Here is a 27,737-nt window from a genome sequence, read left to right as displayed (position 1 = left end):
TCTATCGGTTCAAAGCACACATTTTGAAATTGATACAAAACGTCTTAGTGTGACCTTGGTCTGAGGAATGTCAAATCTGCGTTTTCATAATGCTAAATAATTCTGCCAAATAGTTTGAATTTTCTTACACCGGTTCAAAAGATACAGACCAGATACGAAGCTCCGATATAAGTCCATATTAATCAACAGGGTAAGACCAATATTGATCCAAGGAAGTCATAAGCTGTGTTATGTACACCGTGTCATTATAAGTAATATTTCTGCCAACAAGTTTCTTTTGTTTTCTATCGATTCTAAAAATACAGAAAGGACACGAACTTTTGAAATAGATACAAAATGTCTAAGTGTGACCTTTTACCTGAGAAAAGGTCAACCCTGCGCTCTGCACACATTCTTATTCTTGTTAAAATTTCCTTCCACTTGTTCAAAACATACAGACAGATCACGAAAACTACTAACAGACAGAGAGACGATCATGTGCATAACATTATACGCGGCGTATAAATCTTAGCTATGTTTTGCATAGCGAATTTTATGTAATCAGGTCAAAGGAACGGGATAACAGGTATTAGACCCTTATAGATTGTCGACTGGTTACAAAAAATATCAACAACATTAAAAACTTGGTTTCGCTATATATTCCTACAAAACATTTTATAAAGGAGCTACATTGATGTCAAAAAGCCTAAAAACATTCTTACAAATATCAAATGAAACACTTAAAATTGAAAAATCTGCAAAGGATAATACCAGAAATATGCTCATAATTAAATTGTTAATAATTTTTAATGCGAATATTAGCCAAATTTGAGAGAAAAAAGTTGCAGAGTTTTTCCATTCAGGGATCTTTTGCAAATAAAAAGGTTAATTCTCAAAAACGGATGAGAGAATGATGAGAAATTTGTAAACAAGCTAATTTTGCAAGTCTTCATGAAATGGTACATTAAAATCAGAAAAATATGTGCGGTACAAAGAAAAAAAAACTTTCAGTGAAGTTTTTCTTAAAAGTTGTTGACATATTGTTGAAAACCCCACAATGAGGTAATTTTTGAGGAATGAACCCACGTGACAGAAATACTATTGTTTAGCCTATATTTTCATTGGTGTGTTTATACAATTGACAAGTGTCGTTTATTGTTGTAAGGATATTGACTTGCTTTAATGTTATTTATTAGGAAGGGTTTGGTAACTACTTCTCGAGATATGGAGACAGACCATCATCACTGATTTAATTATTATAATATTCTAAATTTGGATTACTAGCACAATACAAAATGAAGCACACGAAACCAATTATTTTACAAACCATAAACATTTAATCACACATATTAATTTCAAAGCATCTAATCAACATCGCAAAACAGCTTTAAACCAAAACAACCAATATATACACGTATCTTCACAAACAAAGCATCAACTATGAAAATCATCACGAAACAAAATCTCCTATACAAAAAATTAATCTGATTAAATTATATTAATCGCCTCGTTTGGTATTTAGAATATAATGAAATACTAGCTTTCAGTCAGGTTTCTTTAAACAGCGTATGACAAATCATTATCCATCTCGTCAGCTTAGAGAATTTTTTGTAAATTAACAACAATTGGTTTCAATTGTTTTCGATCATAAAGATGCCTACTATAAAAATGGAAATATTGTATTCTTAAAGATCTAAAGGATGCAGAATCAAATGAAAGACTTCCCATCGTAATTTTCGGTTTTTCTTGCCGATAGAAACTTTAAAATATGACTTGGTTCAATTTTATATGAGAGCCTACAACAAGAACCAAAGTTCTTAATTCTTGAGGGTAGCTTGTTCTTTATTCGTAGACGATTTTATCAAATTACATCGGTCAAAAGGTATGCGGCGATCGCACGTCAGCTTTAACAATTTATAAATACAATGAGAAATGGGCAACAAAAAATGGTTTTAAATCACGGAAACATCATAATGATCCTGAAGTCTAATCATATCAAAATATCAAAGTTAGATTATTGTTCGATAGTTTACGGTACGGCTAGGAAATCGTTATTAAAAATGTTCGATACTACACATCATCAAGACCTTCATTTACAGTAGTAAGTATTTATGCTGAAGCAGAAGAACCCTTCATTTATCTACGTCGAAAAAAGATGTCTCTTCAGTATCATCAAATTGTAAAAATCCCGCTTGAAAAGTATTTTTTAAAACCAACTTATAGAGATATAGTTTATACAACCCAAAGGAAACCAAACCATTAGGCCTTCGAAATTGTTAAGAAAATCTTAAAAGATACCCAATCTGTCGAAGAAGATATCTCCATTTAATGAGCAACAACAATTAATTTAAAGATATTTTTGTTTTGTTTTTCGTAATGAAAACGTTCAGAAAACTCGAGACTTATTTTCTCATGTTTTTATTTCATTGAATAATATAACATATTATTGATAAGTAAAATATCAGAAAACGAATATGTTAATTTAGTACATTGAATAATTTGATTGAATTAAAAGGTCTAAAGTAACTGATGTACTATCAACATGATCTTCAATTCATTTTTGATTTACAAGTCGTTTAGTCGCCTAACGCACAATTTGAGTGCTTTAAATTTATATAAAGCAATAAAGTATATTCCATTTTTTAGCAAAACATCGGGTGGTATGAATGTTGTTTTAATATACGCTCGTACTTGTAAACAGACGCATTGTCAGTCGGAGTAAACAGGCGCAATGTCAGTCGGAGTATATCGGGCACAATGTCAGTCAGTCTATCCGAGCGCAATGTCAGTCTGAGTATATGGTCACAATGTCAGTCGGAGTATACGGTCGCAATGTCAGAGTATACGGGCGCAATGTCAGTCAGAGTATACGGGCGCAATGATAGTCGGAATAAACGGGCACAATGTCAGTCGCAGTATACTAGCGCAATTTCAGTCAGAGTATACGGGCGCAATAATATTCGGAGTACTAGTGTACGGGCACAATTCAGCTGGCAGATAACTGGCGCAATGTCAGTCGGAGTATACGGGCGCAATGTTGGTCAGAGTATACAGCCGCAATGATAGTCGGAGAAATACTAGTATACGGGCACAATGTCAGTCACAGTATACTGGCGCAATGATAGTCGGCAGTATACGGGCACAATGATATTCAGAGAATACTGGCACAATGGTAGTCGGAGTATACGGGCGCAATGTCAGTCGGAGTACGGGTGAAATGTCAGTCGGAGTATACGGGCGCAATGGTTGTCGGAGTGTACGGGCGCAATGTCAGTTAGAGTATATAGTCAAATAGATAGAGTAATGAAAGTGCAAACTTATTAATGTTTAAAATATACTACAATGTAATTGCCTCAGAACAACCTTTGAGATGGAATCCAAATACGATATATCAGACATTTACATGGTATTTGAATTTTAGAAGCATTCAAGACACTTTTAAGAAGGAAAGTTATCCGCTTAGAAAAAAACACACTTTTATGTTTTTTACGTCTATGTAATAAATTTTGAATATAAACCAGTTCTGATATCAACATGTACAAAGTATATGAGAATCGTAATCTATAATTTAGCTTAAACAATATTTATTTCAACATAAATATATAAAATAAGCATATACAAATACACTGATGGATCTCGTGGAGTGGAAAATGCTTTTTACCTTATCCTCCACATGACAAACAAGACTCATTTCTTGAAATATAACTTTTAAAAGTTTCATAATTTAATGAATTTTCTTTGTTTTAACGAGCATAACTTGTTATTAAATATTTGCCAGATTTCACAATATTATTCTGTTTGTAACCACGTGTTCAGATCTGTTTTAGTTTTGTTTCAGAGTTTCCGATACAGCAACAATGCTATAGATCTGATGAATCCCTTATACAAGAACATAACATATACAGATAAATACCGATTGATTTTGTGGATTTGTAATATGTACTATTAAGTATTAAACGTTATTCCTATGTATTTGTTGTTGTTTCTTGCTATAGTAGATTAGAGAATAATAGATTTACTCTCGACAGACACAAGAGTAATAAGTCAAATGCGACCTATGTAAATTCATTTCCACACATAAGGTACTTGCATGCACATATTTGGCGAAAAAGTAAAACAGATTAATAATTAAAATGAATAAACTTGTTAGAACATTGTTGCCTAGAGTAGAAGAATAAGAAAAAATCTGTTTTACGATTATTACATATTGATGGAATACTCCGGACAGTTTTTATTACAAAATATTTTTTTTTTTCGTTCAGGCGCTCGTCTCTGTACAAGAGATGGTTTAGTCACACATTGACGTAAAGGCACACAAACTTTAGTTACTTAGTAATTAGTATACCTCAATATTTCCGCTTTAAATTATCTTTAAGCAGACTATCCCATAATTGTTTTTGTATTGACTGAATTAAATTACTCTCAAAGTTCCACTTGTTTACAATTGGCCAAACCTGAGTGAGAGTTTGAATAAGTTAATAATACTGTGACATTTGAGGGTTCATGTTTATATGTATAACTATTTTTATGCAATTTTTATAACAAATAAAATCATCATTTGAGGCTATTTGTATGGAATTGTTAACGATTGATTTTTGTACATACACACTACCCAACCTGCGGATAAGTACATTCCTAAAAGGTAGTCTTTGACCCCTTTCATTTATCAAAGCACTGAATGTACTGATAGGGAGGTAATGGTAAGAACTATAGACTGAATGATTCAGACTCATTGTTTCTTTTCTTTTTGCTTTAAATATGCTGCAATTTTAAATACCATAATTAGAAAATCCGTCAACTGCCCTATTTATCGTAACTGTATGGTGGACTTATCAGTTTGTCAACATTTCATTTTTTTTCATAAATACATTCGAAATGTTAATCATGCAAATTTGGGAGACCTAAACTGTCAATATTAAATGAAATACCAATATGTTCATCATCCAAGGTATGACGACAGTTTAATATAAGATCACAATACCATTTTGATCCTTATCACAATATTCTAGGACTGTTCATCATGCCAGAATAAATACTTTATGTCATTTATCATTGAATGATAATAACAACTGCAAGTTATGCCACATAAACATATCATTTACATATAGCATTATTTCGATAGATAAAAATACTGGTTTGTGATCAATATTCTTGCTATACGGACAGAAAGGTGTCTTCTCTCGAAGAATGTCACGGAAACTATATTTATTTTAAAAAAAAATCACTCCCATTTGAATTGTATTGCCATTACTCCTCGCTGACTTTGAGGCTTCAAATTTTTATTAAGCTAAATATTTTTTTGAAAAAAAAAAAGAAATACGTATCTGCGAAGCTTATTCAATATTGAATCAATTCAAGTGAAAATTGATCAGAAAGTTTTATGGGTTTTTTATGCCCCACACTTTAAACTCTGCACCTGTCAACGTTTTTTGTGTGTTTTTACACCGCCAACACTCCAGCAACTTACAGTTAATAACCGATTGATTCTTTTTTTAAACCTGACTAACTTGAAATGTATACTGCAGAAAATCTGCTGGAAAAGGGTCTGCGCCACTCTTTCGAGTTATTAAGTAGTGTTATCCCTATCAGTCATGTACTTCTCACCATTTCCGCAAATAGATGAGAACATCGAAGCGTCAGTTCTATGAATTGTATTATAGCGTGTTTTGGAAGTTTTTGATGTAAACGAAGCCGTGTTGGGAAATAACACTTTTTCATGTGCTGTAAAATGAATACAAATTTCTCTTATGCTGCAGATTATTTCACCGTAGGGAACGTGTTACAGTATGGCGCTTTCAAATTACAGTATAGAATTTTCAAGATGGAGGATTGTTTGTGGGGAAGACAGGTAGGTGATTTTTATTCCGGTCCATACTACAAGTAGTTTAGTTTCTAAAAAAAGTTTTGTGCTTCGCTCATTCGGAACAGGATCCGATATCTAGTCATATGTTTCCTCAGACCCTGCCACGCAGATTTATCTCTATATTGGCTCATAAATATGGAGATTAGACAGTTCGAAAATTTGAAACGTTAGTCCTATGTATTTAGAAACGTTTATAAAAGTATATGACCAGTTGAACCTATTTTCCTGTTCGTTAAATGCATTTGAAAAATAAACAATGTTACAGTTTAGAGCTAGGTGAATTTTGCAGGGTTACAGCATAGACCTAGCGACTTTTATCCGATTTTGTTACAGTATATACCCAGATTTCGGTTACAGCTTAGATGTCGATATTTTCTATATATATACTAGGTAAAATGTATGAATGATACATAGACTTTTAAATCTTTAGAAACTCAACTGGTGAGCTTATTGGTCTGATGGCTATTCGTCCGTCTGTCGTACACATGTTTGTCCAATCTCATCCGCTCAGTAACTTCTTGACTAAATTTGATGAAATTTACATGAATTTCTACAAACGTTGTTCAAATGGTTTCGGTTGCAATCTGGGATACAAAAACCCAAAATATAGATTTTAAAAGGGCAATGTTTAAAAATCCTTCTCGACTCAAACCAAAAAGCATTCAAATCAAATCACGCCCCTTGCGTCATTTCGAATGCTTCTTTGTTGAAGTGAAGACTATTAAAATATTGAAAGATATAGAGTAAAAAATTAAGGTCAGACAATTACAATATCCTGGTGTGCGATGAATCTCTCAAACTAGTTTACGGAAGATCGGTAGTTCTAGTCATGTGCCCGATCGTGTCTGGGGTCTTTCTTTTACACTGAAGACGGAATATTTTCACATGACCTCAGTGTCTGCGAAACTTTAAATTCAAGAAAACCAAAAATAACAAACCCTTTTTAAATACTTACAAAATACAATATTGTAGATGGAAATTCCAACTTAAAATAAGTTTTAAGGTTGCAGTATTTCTCACTTGAATACTTTTTAATCACCGTTAGTCGCCTGTTTTTTTAATTGTGTCTTTTGACAGCTTATCTGTGGTATGCATACTTTATAACCTCCGATCCCCTTTCAAACTCCATTTTATTTAGTTTCACCCATTGTATTCTCGTTTAGGGCACACGCAATTTTAGCCTGGGTGTAATATGCCGCTTTTCATGGAATTGCAACAACGTGTCACATTGAAGGTTCCATGATAACCGTCATACGAACACATCCACATATGTTAAAAAGCCTAAAGTTTACCAATTCATGTTAATGTGAATTCTGCTTAAGCCGGTGCTGGGAGTCGTGGACGATAGCTTGCAGCCATGAACTGGCTCAATCAAATTGAGCCTGTAACATTTTCATGTTTTCCGTGTTGGACTCCTGTTGAGGATTCTGTTTTTTCTCTATTTTATTACTTATAGGCATTACTATAATGTGTGATGGAATGATGCAATAACCTTTCTACCCTCCATACAATTTGATAAACGTTACTGTTGTTGTTCTTAGGACATAACTAATTCTGCAAAAAGTCTCAATTTGAATATAAGTACTTAAAGTAAGGTAAATAGCAAACTATAACTTTTCTGCTATAGAAAAAAATGTGATACAACCTTTTAAGAATATATTAATTGGAACAGAATGGTTTATTTCATAATGATAATGGATACACGAACTTTGTTTGAAATTTGGCAAGTATCTAAACTGTAACCGAAATATTGGTATATACTGTAACAAAACTGGACCAAAGCCGCTCGGTCTATACTGTAACTTAGCAAAACTTACCTCGCTGTATACTGTAACATTGTTTATTTTTTCAAACGCATTTGACGAACAGGAAAATAGGTTAAACTGGTCGTTTACTTAAATAAACGTTTCTTAACACAAAGGACTAACGTTTTGTAGATTTACTTTTTCTAGGCATGCTTAGATAATGTTGGAATGGGAGAAAAATGCGTTGGTCTCTCGATTAAAATTTTCCAACTGTATAATCTGCAGATTTATGAGATAATATAGAGATAAATCTGCGGTGCAGGGTCTGAAGAAATATATGAGTAAATACCGGATCCTGTTGCTTACAAGCAAAGCACAAAAACATCTTTTAGAAACTAAACTACTTTGTAGTATGGACCTGAATAAAAATCACCTACCTTTCTTCCCATGAATAATCCTACATCTGGAAAATTCTATACTGTAACCGGTAAACGCGATACTGTAACACGTTCCCTATGGTGTATTTTAAGAACACAAATGTATATGTTTTTGATTTTATTTATTCAAATAAATTGGACCGGAAAACGATATTGTGAACTTTAATCGCTTCGGCGGCAAATATCGTTTTCAAAATAAAGTTTCGTAAAATCTGTTAATTTATGGAAGCACGACTTTAAAGCCGGAATTAAAGTCATGCCCGCTGAATTACTACAGTTATCTGTCTTTTTCCGGACGCTCGACTGTAAGTAATTCTTGCGACTGTCTCGATAAAAGATCAACACTGACAAAAAATATATAAATAACACATGGGTTTGTGGGTAACAGTAAAAATATCATCCCGAGGAAAATACTGTAACCCGAGTTGTATTTTACGAGGGATGGTATTTTTACTGTTACTCACAAACCCATGTGTTATTTATTTTATTATCCCGAACAAAATACTGTGATGATATAAAATTGTCAACTAAATTTAACTGTGACAAAAATAAACCAAGAGTAACAATAACTAAACTGTCCTTACCTTTAAAGTTTTAAGTGTACTTTAGGCCTACTTGAGAAGTTTTCTTTTTCCTTTTAGTCTTTAAGCAAGTGATGATATCTAATAGTCATAAACATACAATAAGCTGTGTTTTATTTTGAAAACAAAACACTAATCCATTTATACGGTTATGATCTGTGAAATCTGATCCTTCTGTTTCCAGAATATTCTTCGCATGGTTTTTGACAAAAGAACGATGATATCCTATGTATGTCCACCATATCTGTAACGATTGACTGATAAAAATTGTTAAATAATCCTTTGATGCATGCTTAAATCGTCTGCATGTTCCAGTTTGACACATAATTATTTACATTGCAATTACTTCCGTTGAAAACGGATGTTTACTTTTTGACTTTTCAACAAAAAGATATTTTATACACGAAAAGCACACCAGGGTGCAAACAACTAAATTTTATGGGTGTCATAGTTATTCCAGAGAAGATTTGATGTCCGAGAATGAATCGAGAAAAAAATGGCGGCCATTTTATTTACAAAATAGACCACGTGACCAGATTTTATACTGTTAAAAATACTGTTACCTATGTAACAGTACAACATTCTTAGTCACGTGGTACAATTGCATCAACAGTAAAAATTACTCCCAGAGGCCTATGGGAAATTAACATTACGAAAAAAGTGAGGGGTAATAACATAAAATATCAACCCTGGCTCCAATACATGAAGTTCTGCTAACGTATTTACTTCGATATGCCGACGATTCACGGTCGACGCGATAACAACACATTCAAACTTGAGAAAAAGTAATGAGAGATAATGTTGTTTCCAGAAAATAGTTTTTACTTACTATGGATAATTTAGCATCTTACAAACCACCTTTGCTGATTGCGTTCCAAAATTATCATCACAAACTGTCCCCCAAGTGTTTTCATGCCATACTTCCAGTCTACCTTCGTATTGACTTAACCCGTCAACCAATCGAACTTTAAAGAACAAAATAAACATTTTAAAACATTAATGCTTAATATATATTTGATACTTTGCGCCTGAGTAGTATTGCATATACTTATTGAATTTCCTGTAGCCAGTAAGTACGGTGGCACAAAGATGACATGTTGGTGTTTTTATTCATCTCGTACGCACGAGATACTATGTCGTGGCCACAAGTATCAATGTCGTGCGCACGAGATAATTGAGTGGTGCGCACGACTTAGTAAGTCGTGGCCACGACTTAGTATCTCTTGCGCACCACTTAATTATCTCGTGCGCACGACTTAGTAACTCGTGGCCACGACATAGTATCTCGTGCACACAACTTTATTATATTGTGGCCATGACTTAGTAACTCGTGGCCACAACATAGTATTTCGTGCGCTCGAAATAAATAAAAATGCACAAATGTCAACTCTGTGCCACAGTAAGTATGTCATAAAATTATTTAAATTATAAAATAAAAATAAAAACAGTTTCTCATTTAGGAATTTGATGCATTTAAAACAAGAGCTTGTCACAGAAATTGCTCTTCTCCACCCTAGCAAGTATACATCTGAACATGGACAGGATCCAGGTCTGTTGTACAGACGATATGCCAGAGGCACAGACAGAAGGACCAGGTTTCTTTGAATGAACGAAAAATGATAAAATCAAAATGAAGTGCATACGAGGGATGATCCAGAAATACCCCGAAATTAAGCAATACATAAAAAAATATATATAAAATGTTCATATATAACATTATTTTATTGCGTAATATATCCCCTTTACAAGGAAAACAGAAACATAACAATTAAAAATGTTATGCTCACCACATGCATATTAAAGCAAGCATAGTAATGCACGTGCGGTCACAACTTTATAAGCGTTGACGTCAAAAACATACTGAAATGTTTTCAACGTATTCGCCGCTGTTCGCTATATAGATCGATGTTTTATTACCCATTTGGTTAATGATGCTGTTGTAATACCATAAGGTTTCCTTTTGTCGCAAAATCCCGGATGTCTTTCACCGTTAGTGTGATAACAACTCAAACCTAATGGCTATTGTTGTTGTTTGATTTGATTGTTTGTGTGCGGGGAAGAGGGAGTAAAATCATACGCATCTTAAAGTTGAGGCATAAGCATGTTACATTTCTTTATATCATTTAATTGAATAAAGTATGAGTGATAAAATCAGATGTTAAAAAAACAAATAAGATGTTAGGAAATAAATAAAATGTTTTAGTTTTCGTTTATCGTTGCTTAAAGATATACTCATCTTTAAGTAAAATATTTTAATCGAAGAAATTTATTAAAACCTATGAAATTCTTACTGAATATGTCTAATTTGAATAAAAAATGAATAAACTATGCATTGGAAGTCACGTTCTCTATTATAGGACAAGTAAAGTTGGTCTTTTCTTAAAAAAACTGCCAGTTTTTTTAACGACACTATATATTCATATTGTGACGACCTATAGTGTGTAGAGTTTAAACATGACATATCAACTTTGTGTGAAGTCAAAACATGTTTATTTCATATTTACAAAGAGACTGTGTAGCAATTATCAATATTTTCTGATATCAAAGAGCATAGTATATCTTTAAAGGTCCTTAATTAGAAAAGCAAATGAATCCATAGTCTAAGATTTAAATAATTTCAATAAGAATAAGTTTTGGGTAAATGTAATAAATACTTAAAACTAATCTTAGATGCATAGATGTATCAATAAGAATCAATGTATCATTATATTTCGGCAAAGCTGGATACTATTCGGACTATCGGACTTAATGGCAAAATTTTTGAATTAATCTTTAAACAACCTTGTTGTTACAAGAATAAAATATTTTAAAAAGCAAACTAAAGAGGAGATAACTCTTGAAATAAAGATGCTAGACTTATGAACATTGTCATACATAGTGTGAGTGTAACAATGAGCAATGGTCTCTTAAGTTTTAAGAATATACCATTTATAGTCACAAGGAAGAATAGTGAAAAAATAACAATTTTCAAATATACCATTTACAGTAATACAGAAGAACATTAAAAAATCAAGTTCAAGATGAAAATAATCATGGTAACCCATGACTTATAAATCTAATCACATATGATGCAGGTGTTGATAATGAATGTATATTTGAAATTTGAAATAAATCAATGTAGAAATAAGAAAAATCAAGGATGAATAAAAAATCGAAGTTTAAGGAAGAGATAATTATTGAAATATGGACGCTAGATTTATAACAATTGTCAAATTATTATGATGTGGGAGTTTGAATGGGAGTCCAATGTGGGACATAATTCTGGAAATAACCTAACGATATTATTGAACCTTCTCACAAATGATTTGAGTGATAACAAGAAACATATATATGAAGTTTGAAGTTTGAATAAGACACTTTAAGGAAAATATAAGTTATAAAAATAAACAACTTTTTTTTTTCAATACAATTCTTCATGGGGTGGGGGGAGGGGGTAATTCTGATATTTTTTTAGTGCTAGAGTTGTTGATTATCAGTAGAACATATTTGAAATTTGAAGAATAAAGGACTAAAAGTGAATAAGCGTAAAAAAATTGAATCAGAAATCTTGACAAGGTCACCGACGCTTGGTGGGTAGGAGAGCTCTCAATATACTCCTTATAGTCAAGAATAAAATGATGTGTATAATATCCATAATATCCTAATAAGTTTCATAAAAATATTTTAGTACACTTTTTAAAAATCACAAGTTTTGGTTATTTTTGCTATATTTAAAGCCTATTTGTTGCCATAGCAACCACATTTGTCATCATTGGAAGAGAAGAAAAAGAACGTGCACAATCTCCAGACTGCCAGCTACCCATATTTCATGTTCCATAAAAATGCTTATCCTTTCAGTTCTTTTTGCGTTATCACTGGATCCAGTTCATATGTTTTATTTGCCATTTTTTCAGTATATATTTTTGCCGTAGCAACCAAAGTTTTGAACATAGAAATGAAAGGAAAAAAATGTGCATAATCTCCAGATTTCCATCTATCCATATATCATGTTTCAAATAATTATTTTCAGTACTTTTTGCGTTATAACGGAATTCAGTTTTGTGGACGGACTGACGGACTGAGGACGGAGGGTGAACCTAAAGTCCCCTCCGCTTAAACCGGTAGGGGATTGATTAAAGTAGACAATTATTGTATTGCATACAAGGATTTGCAAGAAATAGAAAAAATATTAAGCTTTAACAATATTTTGTTATTTCAGTGCTTTAAGGGACATTGCTCTTTCTCTGAGAAATATGTATAAAAAGTGAGGTATTCTGTATTTTAATTTTGTCGACTTTGTAGACAAAACAGTGGTTATTAACAAAAAATACGGTGCCTTAGAGTTGAAACGGATTGAATCCAAATATACATAAACAAAACTTCAGTTTACTTCTAGTTAAGTTTAACATTCAGTGCTTTATATACGGTGGCACAAAGGTGACATGTGTTTGTGTTTTTATTTATCTCGTGCGCACGAGATACTATGTCGTGTCGTGCCCACGAGTTACTAAGTCGTGGCCACGAGTTACAAAGTCGTGGGCACGAAATATTTAAGTCGTGGGAACGAGATACTATGTCGTAGCCACGAGTTACTAAGTCGTGGCCACGAGGAAATTAAGTCGTGGCCACGAGATACAATGTCGTAGCCACGAGTTACTTAGTTGAGGCCACGAGAAAGTTCAGTCGATGGAACGAGATACTATGTCGTGGCCACGAGTTTCTTAGTCGTGGGCACGAGATAGTTAAGTCGTAGGAACGAGATACTATGTCATGACCACGAGTTACTAAGTCGTGACAACGAGATAGTTAAGTCGTGTAAACGAGATAGTAAAGTCGTGTAAACAAGATACTATGTCGTGGCCACGAGACACTTTGTCGTGACCACGAGTTACTAAGTCGTGGGCACGAGATAGTTCAGTCGTTGGAACGAGGTACTATGTCTTGGCAACGAGTCACTAAGTCGTAAGCACGATAAGGTTAAGTCGTGCGAACGAGATACTATGTCGTGGCCACGAGTTACTAAGTCGTGGTCACGAGATAACTAAGTCGTGCATACAAAATAATAAACCAATCAGATTACACCATGAATCTTTTAAACTTAAGAAATTATGTTATGGTTAATGCAACATTAATCTATTAAAATACTGAAGCGTTCACTTTAATTAAACTTGATACATGTCTTTAGGATCATATAAGAAAGTCACCTTCTAAGGCCCATAAATCAGACATTAAATTTGACTATGTTATAGCCCTTTGTTGGGACAATTCTATAATATAAGTCAGTTTATTCGTACAACAGCCTGTTAACCTTGTTTATACAATAACTTGAGAAGGAATTTGTCCTACTTGATTTTATTTGGTTGGGACATTGCCCATGGACAGAAGATAGCCTATAAGGATGTTTGAGTTCAAGGGTCAAGGCAAACATGACATTTCATGTAAAATCCTTGTCTGATAAATTATTAAGAAGGAATAAGCCATGTTTTTATAACCTAGAAAGATCATTGCACCTAATCAGTAGATGACACCTGCCATTGGGTGAATAATCAGGGTCACAATGACGCTAAATGTAAAATCGTTGACCAAACAGTAACTCGTATAAATGGCACTTTTACAGAAAGGTGAAGTAGGGGCATCCTTTTACTATAGCACATGTCTAATTAGTTAGGAAAATTCATATTAATAGTGTAATCTGATGTTATTTATCTCGTGCGCATGACTAAACTATTTCGTGGCCACTTCTAAGTAACTCGTTGCCACAACATAGTATCTCGTGCGCGCGAAATAAATAAAATCACACACATGTCACCTTTGTGCCACCGTATTTATGTGATATTGGTATTTATAAAATCATAGTCTTTTCCTAAAGGTTATATATGAAAGCGAGCTATTCTGCGTTTTGCCGAATTTGAAGACATAACAGTGGTGAACTTTTAAATAGACTGCTACTATAATATGAAAAATGCAGTATCACAGTGTTTAAACCGATTGAACCAAAACCGAAAGTTGATATGTAATTTGTTCCCCGCCACTAAACAAACATGAATCGACTTCGCGAAAGTGTTTGTAATATTTCATTTTCACGAAAAGAAGCATATTGTTATGAAACTTTGCACAGATAAATTAAACCATTTGTGCAAATCATCAACACTTTCTAAATTTAGCTTTTAAATTGATATAATTCATATACAATAATGTGTTGCGCGATTTACAACCTTTTCACATATTCACACAGTTAATGAAGGGGAATTTTACAAAAAAATGATAATTATATAACTGGTCAAAAATTTAGCCATGCCTCTAAGAGCGGACAAGCGAACTTGTGAAATTTTATAATGAAAAGCATTAGAGGGCCAGGATTTTTCCTGTTTTAATTTTGATTACAAATTTATCCTATTATGCTTAACAGTCTTATTTGTTCTTCTTTTATATTTAAATTTCCAGTGTTGTTAAGTGAATATCTTCAGAAAAATCGGTTTATATGTTTTTTTCTTTTACAGACATGGCTATTCATATAATCAAATGTGTTATTCTTAAATCATATTTCATATAAACTATAATTATTTGAAAGATTACCTGGAGCACAATATATGCCGACATCTTCACCATGACCACAATTATTTGATCCCCAATCACTATGCGGACAATCAAATATGCTTAATTCAGAGCCTGTACAATTTACATCGTCCAAATGTATTAGTAGTGTTCCGGCGCCAAAGTGTGCGGACCCATATACCACAGGAACAGAACTAAAATAATATATTATATAATTGTCGATATTTATAACCACATATATACAATAAGTCAATCACTTGAATCACAACATGTTTGTCACAGAACATGAATACATTTCTTTTGAGAATCAAAACGTAGATCAATTGCTTTGCTAATTAAGTGGATTTATTCTCTTTTAAGAAATAAAATGTTTTAATTTTGCGGGCTATCAATGCATGGCGGTCTCAACACTTGTCTAAAATTGAATAAAACTGGTTTGAAAATTTACACCTTTAATCCTGCCACGTGAATTCCGTACATAATATCTTGCAAGTTTAATAAATAACTTCAAGTTTAAATTCTAACGAGGTAACAACGTTCACTAAAATCTACAGACGATGTTTTTATTTGGCAGCTGATATGGTTTAAATATGCCGACTTCCGACATCTGATATTAAGATAAGTCTTTTATTTGCGTAAATACGTGATTGTAAAAATGGAACCCCTAAGGTGACATAATTCTCATTTTTCCCAAGGATTTTTTTCCTCGTTTTAACGAAATATTAATTCGTTTTTTTTTACGAAATATTATGTTTTTCACGAAAAAATAATTTGTGTTTTTTTTGCTTCGAAATATCAATTCGTAATATTATTACAAACTATTAATCCGTTTTTACGAAATAATAATTCGTTTTTATAAAAATAATAATTCATTTTTATAAAAATAATAATTCATTTTTACGAAATATTGATTCGTAATTACGAAGTATTAATTCGTTTTTACGATTTATATATAATTCGTTTTTTTAAGAAATATTAATTCGTAATAACGAAATATTGAAGGGCATTGTGAACTTGACAAAGAAACCTATTAACCCACGATCAAAAGGGGTCGTTAACAAGCCTGTATCAAACTTTCCACAAAATTTAACGATTATAAGCCTAATTATTGTTATACAGTCATGTCATGTATTTAAGTGAAAAGGGTATTTGAGTTAGAAGTCATTCTCAATCCAAGATATCCTCTTTTTCCCCTTCTTCAATTACATATTTCCAACAGCTGGCAAAAAATCAAAATATTTAGATTTTTGACAACAATTAATCTTTTCTGATATGTTTCTTTAAAAAAGAAACAGGCTATATTATTACCCCTCACTTTTTTCGTAATGTTAATTTCCCATAGGCCTCTGGGTGTTATTCTTACTGTTATTGCAAGTGTACCACGTCACTCATAATTTTGTACTGTTAAATAGGTAACAGTATTTTTTAAAAGTATAACATCTGGTCACGTGGTTTATTTTCTAAATGAAATGAAATAAAATGGCCGCCATTTTTTTCTCGATTCAATCTTATTTTCGACGATAGGGCATCGCCGAAGTAACTATTACTCTCATAAAATTTAGTTCGCTGCACCGTAGAGTTCCTTTCGCGTATAAAATATCTTTTTGTTGAATAGTCAAAAGAAAACATCCGTTTTCAACGGAAGTAATTGTAATGTGATTAATTTTGTGTCAAACTGGAACATGCAGCCGATTAAAGCATGCAACAAAGGATTGTTTAACAATTTTAACCAGCGAAACGTTACAGATAGAGTTGGTGAACAGACATCTGTAGGCTATCATCGTTTTTTTCTAAATGCACTTTGTCAAAAACCATGCATATAATATTCTGGATACAGAAGGATCAGATTTCACAGATCATAACCTTATAAATGGGTTAGTGTTTCGTTTTATTAAATAAAACACAGCTTATTTTATGTTTATGACTGGTAGATATCATCACTTCCCTAAATTATAAAAGAAAACAGCTTCTCAAGTAAGCGTACAGTACACTTAAAGCTTCAAGGTAAGGACAGTTTAGCCATTGCTTCTCTTGGTTTATTTTTGTTACAGTTAGATTTAGTTGACAAATTCAGATCATCACAGTATTTGTTCGGGGTAATAAAATAAATAACACATGGGTCTGTGGGTAACAGTAAAAATATCATCCCTCGTATAAATACTGTTACCCTCGGCTACGCCTCGGGTAACAGTATTTTCCTCGGGATGATATTTTTACTGTTACCCACAAACCCATGTGTTATTTATATATTATTACTGTCTTTTTATTATACACATTAGTATAACTTAAAAGGGCTGGACTCCAGATTTTCACTAAAAAATCCTTAAAACCTATGCATGGGCACCGTGCGATCATAGAAACATGATATTTTATTTCAAAAACCCAATAAAATAGATAAAACGAAAGAGAAAAAATGTCCGAGTGTGGATTTCAACCCCTTGACCCCGATTGTTTTATCGCCTGTACGGCCCTGCATTATTTTTAGGATCAAGGTCATTGCGACTTTGACCTTTGACAAATGACCCACGAATCAATTGTGGTTATCTACTGGCAAGGCTCTCAATGGCCTCTTTTCTCTCTTAATATAAAGACAGTAAATGTGATAGGTATCAAGTTAATGAGCAGACAAGAAAGAGGCTATTGTGCCATGTCTATTGTGATTCTGTTCAATCACAGAATCACAGGATTTATTTCGTAAAAACGAAATATAAGTTAAGAATTAATTTTCACGAAATAATTATTCGTTTTTACGAATTAATATTTCGTTTTTACGAAAAAATATTTCGTAAACACGAACATACATTTCGTAATAAATAATTAATCTTTCATAAAAAACGAATTTATTTCTGTGAAAAAAGTGTGGAAAATGTCACCTAAGGGGCTTCGTATGTAAGAGATGGTATATAAAGTTGTATTTGGTAATCCCGAAGATTTTTGTGTCGTTTTATCGCAACATGAAGTATGATCAACCATATAATGATAGACACCTGCCTTGTTCTAATATAACTTAAATTCCGTGATTAGTAATACATTTGTAATAATTTATTGCTTATAAAATGTTATAATCTATTGCTTTGGATTCGAATTTACTTTTCGTTTTGTTTATTGGCTTATTCATTCTTTCTTGTTATAAATTAAATAATTGATATAAGTTTCAGGATACTATCATATGACTGATCGTACAGAATTGATATGTAAACATGTGTTTAACTGTTTTTTTTTGTATTCCTATGAAGCTTAACCAAAACGATTGGCAGGTTATCGGCACGTGAGCCTACGCCCATCTATTATCAAAGGACGTACACGTGTTGTCTCTTATGATGAGGAGCGGATAGCGGAATGGGATGCTTTAAGGTTATCAGCTAAATTTAATACAGGTAATTAGGCTATTTACACATGATCGGTCATCATTTGCTGCTTTCTTTCTACTCATATTTCACATCTATAATTGCATTAAAGATTAGATATGATAAAAGTTACTTTACAAGCTATAAATAAAGAATCGAATGTAGGACTTTTCTATAAATTGGACGGTTCTCTCACATATATTCTGCTTCAATTTTAATTGATCATATTAAAGTGACATGCTCCAGATTCATGCTAATTAATTTCTATAATTTTGTCAAATGTTTGGAAACTGTAACAACCCCCTCCCCCTCAACCCCCCCCCCCCCGTTTTTGAAAAATAAAAAAAGATAGCAGTCTGAGCCGTTATGGGCCTTTCATATAACAAAGGAGGTAATGAAAGAAGTTTTTCTGTAAAATATACCGATTTTTTCGGAACTCTAAATTTTGTCATAATTCTTATACTTAGCCAAAATAACAACTTCTAACTTTCATTATATGTCCATACAATCGCATATAATTTTATCGGCATATGAAAGCCGTTACTGTTATACTGATACAGAATGTAACTAGACTGTTCATTACAAGAATACAGTACAAGTAGGTGTCCAATATTAATGTGTAAGTCCAATATTAATCGTGTAACACATTAATATTAGACAGCGTGCCGTGTCTTGAAAGAACCACAGGATTTTGTGTACCCCCCCCCCCCCCCCCCCAATAAAAAAAGAAAAAGAAATAAATCAAAAACAAAAAAACAAAACGATTAAGTAAAATATAACCTCTTATCTTATTAACACGAGGTATGATGCAACGTCTTTTTTTCGCCCTTTACGCATTTTGTATAATTTTACGAAAAGAACTATTCCAAGCCTACTGATTTTCGATTTTCAAGTTCTTAACATCTTATCACTGTTTACGCTTTCCAAGTGAAAGATTTTTATGGGATTGTTTAATTTCTTGTCTATTGTCCGTTATTTTGTGTTTTTTTTCTTTTTTTAAATATACGTTTACATGACAATCATACTTGATTTGCTTAATTGTATGTACGTTATGTTTCAGTTAGGTCAACCTTTCAAGTAAGTGTAATGGTCAGCTTTTCAAATAAATACAATAGAGAAAATAATAACATCTATTTAAAACAAAAGCGGCTATATTTAAGTGCGTAAATATAGAAACTATTCCAGACTCCTGTGGTATGACATATACCAATTCAAAAATAAGAAAATATCATTTCGTTGCGTTAGTATCCAAATTTCACACTCATGGCATTCTTACACAACATTTTACATCCTTGATAGTTGTAGTAAAGTAAGAAAAATATCATTTTAACACTAAATGGTCAGTATAAATTCTTCTTCAATCATTCAAAATATCCGAGATTCAACACAAATTTGAAAACATTTCATTTTTATTATTTCTTGTAAAAATCCCCAATGTAAATTGATGTATACTGTATGTGTGTTAAGTTCAACATTTTGTGTAACTGGTATATTTTGTGTATATCATTGTGTTCATGTACATAATTGGTCATATTTCAAAACACGAAAATTTCATGCTACGGACATTTTGTTATTCAAGAGGCTACCTATAGGGTTTTGCAAGTAAGAAAAAGATAATTGCTAAAACATTAATATTGTACATTTCTAGCACAAAAATACATTATTTCTAAATTTTCGATTGATAACATGATATTTGATAGTAAAAGTAGTAATTTAAGTAAGATATAAGCCTCAAACTGACCAATAAGTAAAATATTGAATTCCCTTCGGCGCTACGCGCCTCATGAAATTCAATATTTTACATATTGGACAGTTTTCGGCTTATATCTACTACTTAAATTGTGATTGTGATAACGATATTATAAAAGGTAATTTCTGATTGGCGAATTTTATTTCATTAATTATTGTGTGACCCTCGATACACGTTATGTGCATTTCGGTGCAATGAATGCTGTCCGTCAACATCATCTCATTGTGTATATTGAGAGCATCAAACCGTATTGTACATTTCCTCTAATAAATTCAGCATTATATGTTTTGATTTACATTTATTTGCACCAAACGCTTAATAAGGTCACCACCCTTTACCGACAAATTATGTATGCTATTTCTTTGTCTGAAATTGGCAGATTACACTGTTGTTACAACCGTAAAGTAAATCATTTCATTTCCATAGACATTATACGTTTACTGGTTCTTCTAAACATTGTAAACACATTATAGAAAATTGTTGATTCCACTAGTTATAGTGATTTTGCATTGCGAAATGCGTTGTGGTTATATTACACTTTCCCCTATTTCATGCTGTTCGTTGAAGGTGTCTCTTTTTACCTTTAAAGACTGATTACGCAATAAGCTATTTTTCGGCCGGTATCAATCCTGGCCAATTTTATATTGTAAAATCAAACCCCCATATGAATTAAATTTGATTTAAAGATTTAAACATCTATAATTACTTTGCCCAATACAAACACGTTTGAAAAGATGGTAGACTTCTGTGATAATATTAATTAAATAAAAACAAGTCTAGACCGATGTTTCAATGTCTTTTATTTTTTGTCTTATTAATGCAGAATTTATATGACGTTAATGTCTGAACGTTAATCTATATTTCTCTCGTTTACATTTTTTAAAAAAAGTAATAAGATCACATTTTGTGTTTAATACTTGGTTCAAGCAGTATAATTTATGTATTTTTTTAGAAGTTTAGACAATCTTACAGTGAAAGCTCTAGGAATTGTAGTATTTAAACAAGAAGATTTAAATCAAAGTTTTCCTATAAACATTGGCCAAATAATTTTGATCCAAAAAGGAAAGATTATAATGTTATATGTCATTACAATTTTATACGCTTTGAGCATTGTAGTTTCGGAAGAGAAACCCTTTAAGACATGTTAACTGAATAAGTCTATTTAAACAAAATGAACATTGAACCAGTACAAATTTTGACCTCAACGGCATGATTAAATAACTTTTGTAGAAAAAAATTAGGTAATGCGTCTTATGAACAGGCTCAATCAAACTGAACCTGCAACATTTTCAATTGTGCCGTGTTGGGCTTACTTTAGGGATTCTTATTTATCTCTATTTTATCGCCACATCAGCGTTGTTTGTGCCGTGTGGAGGCTGTAAAAAGTCGCCCCGTACATCCAATCAGGGATGTTATATTTCCGATCCTTAAAGATCGTTCAAAACAACATTATTGACGTGCTTGTGGTTCTTTCGTTCTTTCTATTTGGCATCTTTCTTGTTGGGTGGTTCCAGTATTCCTCACTTAAATACTGTTGAATCACCCTTAGGATATGTGGCCTGCTTTTTAAATTTGTCTTTTTGACATCGTATCTGTGATATGCAGGCTTCATAGCCTCTGATCCCCTTTCAAAATTCCATTTTATTTAGTTCCGCTCATTGTTTTCTCGTTTAGGGCACACTCATTTTTTACTTGGGGAACATATGCCGCTTTTCATGGAATGGCACTAACGTGTCACATTGAAGGTTCAATGATAACCGCCATATGAACACATCTGCGGATGTTTCAAAATTCTAAATTTTACCAGGTTATGTTAAATGTTGAATTCTGCGTATGCCGGTGCTAGGGGGCGTGGACGGTAGTTTGCACTTGACAGTACCATCCATGAACAGGCTCAATCAAACCGAGCCTGCAACATTTTCAATTGTGCCGTGTTGGGATTCTTATTTCTCTCTATTTTATGTGGGCATTGTTGTTTTGGAGAGAAAATATGTGAGACATTCTTTAAGAACTTAGTGATTTCTTGGGTAAAACATTTTCGACATAAAGTGAGTTATTAATACAACTTCGGTATAACAAGGCAATGATACATGCTTTGTAAATTACACAAAATGATTTTACCATGTTTCAAAATATATTATACGTCTCTAGAAACTAAGTGTTCCTGGTGTGAGACCATTTATTGCCTTGGAGGTATGGTTAATAAATGTTTGTACAGACCTTAAAAGTGATGTTATATAATAGATATTCAGATCTCAGGCATTGTAGTATCTATTCTTAGCTCGCTCTTGTGATCTTATGCATCAATTTAATTCAATTCAATATTTTATTGAGCATATGACCATTTATTACCCTTCCAGATTTTTTCCACCTTTTTGATTGGATATTGATCCGTCGAAAGAAATTGATATTACCGAGCCAGACGGGTAATATACATACTAAATATACCCGTTTGGTACCCCACGTTGTAAACAACATGCGTTGTGGCGATGCGCGTACGGTTCGATTTTACGCGGTGTAAATTCCGATATACAAGCACTTTTAAATGTAAAATGAAAAATATTTACCAAAAGAAAGTAATGATGAATATTCTCATCGGTATTGAAAACAAAAATGGCCTTGCCAATGCACCTGTCAATATTTTGCCCTACCGGGGGTTGGGCGGCGGGCATACAAGGGGCTTTAGACAGAAAGCCATTCCTGACAGGCGGGAATTTGACAAACTTATGGAATCCGGGTCACGAGTAATAGACTTTGGCCGGTTTTTACATCCCGGGACTCGGGAATTTCGACGCCACAAAATAAAAAAGGGGAGTAACCGCGAAAGGTCTAAAGACGACGGCGATATTTTTATTCGTGTTTTTGAAGTTGCAGACATGAAACTTTTCGATTTTTTCTACGGTAGAGAAAATAGTGGGATAAGGCGAGAAGGTTGCCCCAGAATTGGGATTTATATGCAAAGGTATACAGGGATTGTATTCTTCATTTATTTTCACCTATACCCAGACACTATGTGGAGCCTAGCTGTATTCATGTTTGTCATCTGTTTTCGCGAATAGACCCATTAATTTGGCGAGCCTGAAAGGCGTTGGACATCACATGAAACGGACACATATCTCGTATTAATAATACTAAATCCACAAAAGAACGTTCACTTTGCCTGTAGAATATAAACGATTACAGCAGAAAATTTCGTATCGATTGAGATAATCCCTTTAACTGCAGTATGAATGAACTGATCAAGTGACACAAAACGGATGTTGAATACATACACACAGAATTATGTTATTAATTATTCATTTTTTAATTATTTTAACACCTATGCGACCAGTGCAGATCCAGATCAACCTGCACATCCGTGCAAGGGAGTCCCAATCCAAAGGCTGAAGTCACGGGACTCCAAGTCAGTAGTTCATGTGAGCCTTGTTAGAATATGATTTTTAATAAAGTAAGAAAATGCATTTTAAATATGTCAAAACGGATCTAGATAAAATAATATCTTTTTTTCAGATGTATTACCATCATTGGTTTTTATCATTTACTGTTTCAACTGCTTGTCATAACGAGGCTTTGAATCTTGGCTATCGGTTTCAACTTCATTGGTCTTGTCGTGACTTTCTCTAATAAAAAGTAAATTGAATCTGCAGAAACTATGTTAAGGCTTTGTTCTAATCTGATAAATGTGAATGCATTAAAATGTTGATTTATATTTAAACAGGTGAACATTTGATTGGACTATTTGACGAGTGTTGCTGCCAACAGAAAAAGGGGCAAGGCAAAGGCGTCCGAGACACGGTCTTCGAAAAAAGGTATTCAGACACAATGACATTATGAGTTGAATTTCATAAATGATTGCCTCAACATTAAATAAATGAGTCTGAGGCCAAAAAACTCTTTTTTTCTGAAAGCCATACAAAACATAAGAGGTATTGCTTTTCTGTGGTCTAAATATGTGTATTTTATCATTGACATGGTGGGGGAATCATTGATATGGTGACCTGTGACGTAACATTGTATCTTAAAGTCCCATTATGCATTTGTAAACTTTATTTGAAATAAAAGAGTATTCACGCCAATGACAACAAGTAGAATTCTGATGTAAAAATTTGCATTTGATTTCTTAAAGACATGAAAGAAAATCTTCGAAATACGCTATTAATATATTGCGCTCATGTAGCGCAAATGTAATAATTGGAAGTATGTTTGGATTAAAAAATAATTTCTGAAGAATAGTAATGCGGAAATGAGCCATGTTCTTCAATAAGAGGATGAGTATGATCTGTTTATTCAGTAATTGAAATTTTACTCACAAAAGCATTATGTTCCTTTAAACTTAAAATTGGTGGATTCTCCTGAAAAAGCACAATATTGTTTATAATGTCACTAGGGGCTACTGCAAGTCATGTCAGTTACGCATACTCCAAACTATTTTCTGTTAAACAAAGATATTGACAAAATTCTCAGTTGGACACCTGAATCTGAAAAATTATCAATTGCTGCAATACCATGTCATGTGGTCTCAATATCACGTGATTCCCCACCATAATTGCAAGATTAGTTTGATAGACTTAGTACTAGCAGAATTTTTAGAAAATAGTGTGTTTTCAACAAAAACTAAAAACAAAATTCAGTACCATTTTTGTTCCAATAGAATTAAAAACAACCTATTGTTTTATCTATCAAAAATATATGTTGGAAATCTTTGTTAAGTTGTGCTACTAAATTATTAATTTTCAAACAATCCAGGCTCAAGCTCCTATCCAGGCTCAAGCTCCTATCAAGGTTCAAGCTCCTATATATCCCGACTCAAGCTCCCATCCAGGCTCCTGCTCCTATCCAGGCTCTTGAGGAGAGTGCACCAGATTGTGAGTACACCATGCAACCCAGCTTAAGAAAATTATGTCAGTTCTTTTTGTAGCTTTGTGTTCATGGTGAGCTATAATTGTCGTTTCTCCATGAAACTTGGTCATAATGTTTGGCTGAAATCTCGGCAAAGTTCAAGGCTGGGTCATGTGGGGTCAAAAGCTATGTCACTAGGTCAAATCTTAGAAAAAGAATGCGAACACATTAGAGGCCACATTTTTGGCCCATTCTTCATGAAACTTAGTGTAAATGATCATCTCTATGAAATCTAGAACATGTTCAAAATTAGGTCATAAGGGGTCAAAATTAAGTCACTAGGTCAAATCTTAGAACATTTTTGGTCAGATTTAAATGAAACTTATTAAATTTGAAACCTTAAAGATTATAAAATGCCCTCTATTTCAGGTAAAAATGTGGAAGTGTCCAGGTTTGGCCGCAGGAGGAGGAAGAATGTCCTTTTTAATGACTTTTTGTGTTAAATGTTAAAATAAAATAAGAAGTTAAAGTGTTGTAAGTTTTTAGCTCATTTGAGCTGTGAGCGAGAAGATATTGTGATCATGATCGGTGAATGTCTGTCTTCGCAAATCTTGTGTCCTCAACTTTTAGTGTTTTAACACTCTAAGAGGCCACAGATATGGTTCAATTATAATTAAGCTTGGTCAGCATGCTTACCATCCCTACAGAAACTGGGTCATGTGACGTCAGAAACTAGGTTAGTAGGTTTATTTTGTAGCTAAACTACACATGTAAAATATTAAAGAGCTTATACGATCGAGCGTGTGTCCGTGTCCGCATTGGCTTAAGTTATTTAAGTCATACATTCTATTCTATGAAAGATATTCAATTGAAACTAGGTACGGTATTTAGTGGGACTACCACTACCATACTAAGAAGGCCTATAACCTGGATGCATTATTTTCAGAATTATGCCCCTTTATTACTTGAAAATACCCATTTTATAAGTTTCTTCTAAGTCTAATTATTTGAATACTACCAAAGTTATTAAACTAAAATTGATACATATATACTCATTGGGAGTGATTATACCTACCTTACTTCAGATGCCCATTAATCTGGATTCATTATTTTCCTAATGATAAGCCTTTGTACTTATATTTTTCATTGTTTTTCGGATAACAGTTTTATTTATTGATTAATCTCTAGATTATTTACCCTCTCCCCTATCCCCGGATTATGCACCAAGCAGGCTCAAGATGGGGATTTAGAACAAAATTGGTTGTCTCTAGGGTGGGGATTTTAGAACTTTTTTTTTCAAACATTTTTAAGATGTAAATTCCCCTGGGTCAGCCCGGTAGGCACCCGATGGTGCATCAATGCCTTGATATTAATTACAAAAAAGTCTTCGACAGACTACCCCTTTTCTCATGTTTACATTCGTTAGGTGCGAAAGCAAATACTCATGTGATTTATGTGACGTCTATGTTGTTGAAGGGGTACCCCTAAAGGAATCTATTCGAACGTTTCAGAATTTGAAACAGCAATGATTATATTAAAATCTTACTCGGCATGGGGGAGGAATAAAAACGGCTCGGGTGATATAAAAATCTTGCCAGGTAATATATCCACATATATCACTCCAAAAACAAAATAACATATAATTTAAATGTTCTTTACCCACGTATATAACATGCAAGGCGGTGACATTTATTACAATGAGAAGAGCATGAGTATGATATTACAATGAACTATAAAAATAACTAAAAAACAATATTCACATGAATATATATAACCAGTGACATCATTAATATTGAAATAGAAAGTATAGAATAAAATTAATCATATCAAAACAAATGATTTATACAAAGTTGAAACACAAATAAAGAAAAAATACAAACATTTGTAAAAGAACACTATTCCGTACCAGTACAACTTGGCCCATCTGATCACTGGTGCATACAAAGTAAATAATATTACTTTCTGGGGCGGTCATTGTTTTGTTTATATTAGGAGTTCAGATAAATCAGGTAGGACCTGAATATTATGGTTTCATGACATCATATATTTAAATAATATTTACATTTTAAATTTTTATTTTTAACTAATTTCTGGAAAACGTAGTTTTGTTGCTGAGAATATATATTTAGCAAGTTTATTTAATACATTTGATTGTTGTGTTGACAGTAACATACGAAACTTTTGTAGTGTTGGCTAATGACAATAATATTTTAGAAGACATTTATTTCTTATTTCACGGTAATGTTGGCATACAAGAACAAAGTGGTATTCATCTTCAACAACATTCATATTGCAAAAAATACATCTTCTATTTTCTTTTGGTATGTTTCTAAATCTACCTCCATCTATTGCTAGTCTATGTGATAAACATCTAAGTCTAGTGAGAGCTATGCGATGAGAATCATTTTTTTACACATGATAAATATTTTTCAAATCCTATACAGTTTTTAAATAATTTGTAAGTGTACAGTTTTGAGTACTTTTGTTATGGTCATTGGGTTTACTTTTATATGTTTCTACATGATCATTTTAGTGTTTTACTTATTTAACCTTTTGAAACCATGACAACTGTTAGAATTTCACTTGGCGGGGATTCATTTTATTTACACTGTCTCGTTTATAGGAACATGGTGGGGCTAAGAGCGAGGTTTGGTGCACCATT

The 27,737-nt window shown here is 33.0% G+C and overlaps 1 protein-coding gene across 5 annotated transcripts in view; it reads right to left on the bottom strand.

Annotated features, from left to right (window-relative positions):
- LOC132743110 (deleted in malignant brain tumors 1 protein-like) overlaps positions 1-27,737 on the bottom strand; it is a 180,390-nt gene that overhangs the window by 6,204 nt on the left and 146,449 nt on the right. For all 5 annotated transcript variants that reach the window (XM_060731626.1, XM_060731624.1, XM_060731623.1 and 2 more), the window contains 2 exons: positions 15,161-15,333; positions 9,435-9,570 (listed from right to left, as the gene is read on the bottom strand). In XM_060731626.1, the coding sequence (XP_060587609.1) occupies positions 9,435-9,570; positions 15,161-15,333 (309 nt within the window). The remainder of the gene's footprint in view (positions 1-9,434; positions 9,571-15,160; positions 15,334-27,737) is intronic.

Source organism: Ruditapes philippinarum, unplaced genomic scaffold (assembly GCF_026571515.1).
Source record: "Ruditapes philippinarum isolate M1 unplaced genomic scaffold, ASM2657151v2 ctg981_1_1_1_1, whole genome shotgun sequence".
In the NCBI taxonomy this organism is placed as follows: Eukaryota; Metazoa; Mollusca; class Bivalvia; order Venerida; family Veneridae; genus Ruditapes; species Ruditapes philippinarum.
The sequence above is the reverse complement of the archived record's forward strand: the minus strand, read 5'-3'. Positions and strand labels throughout refer to the sequence as shown.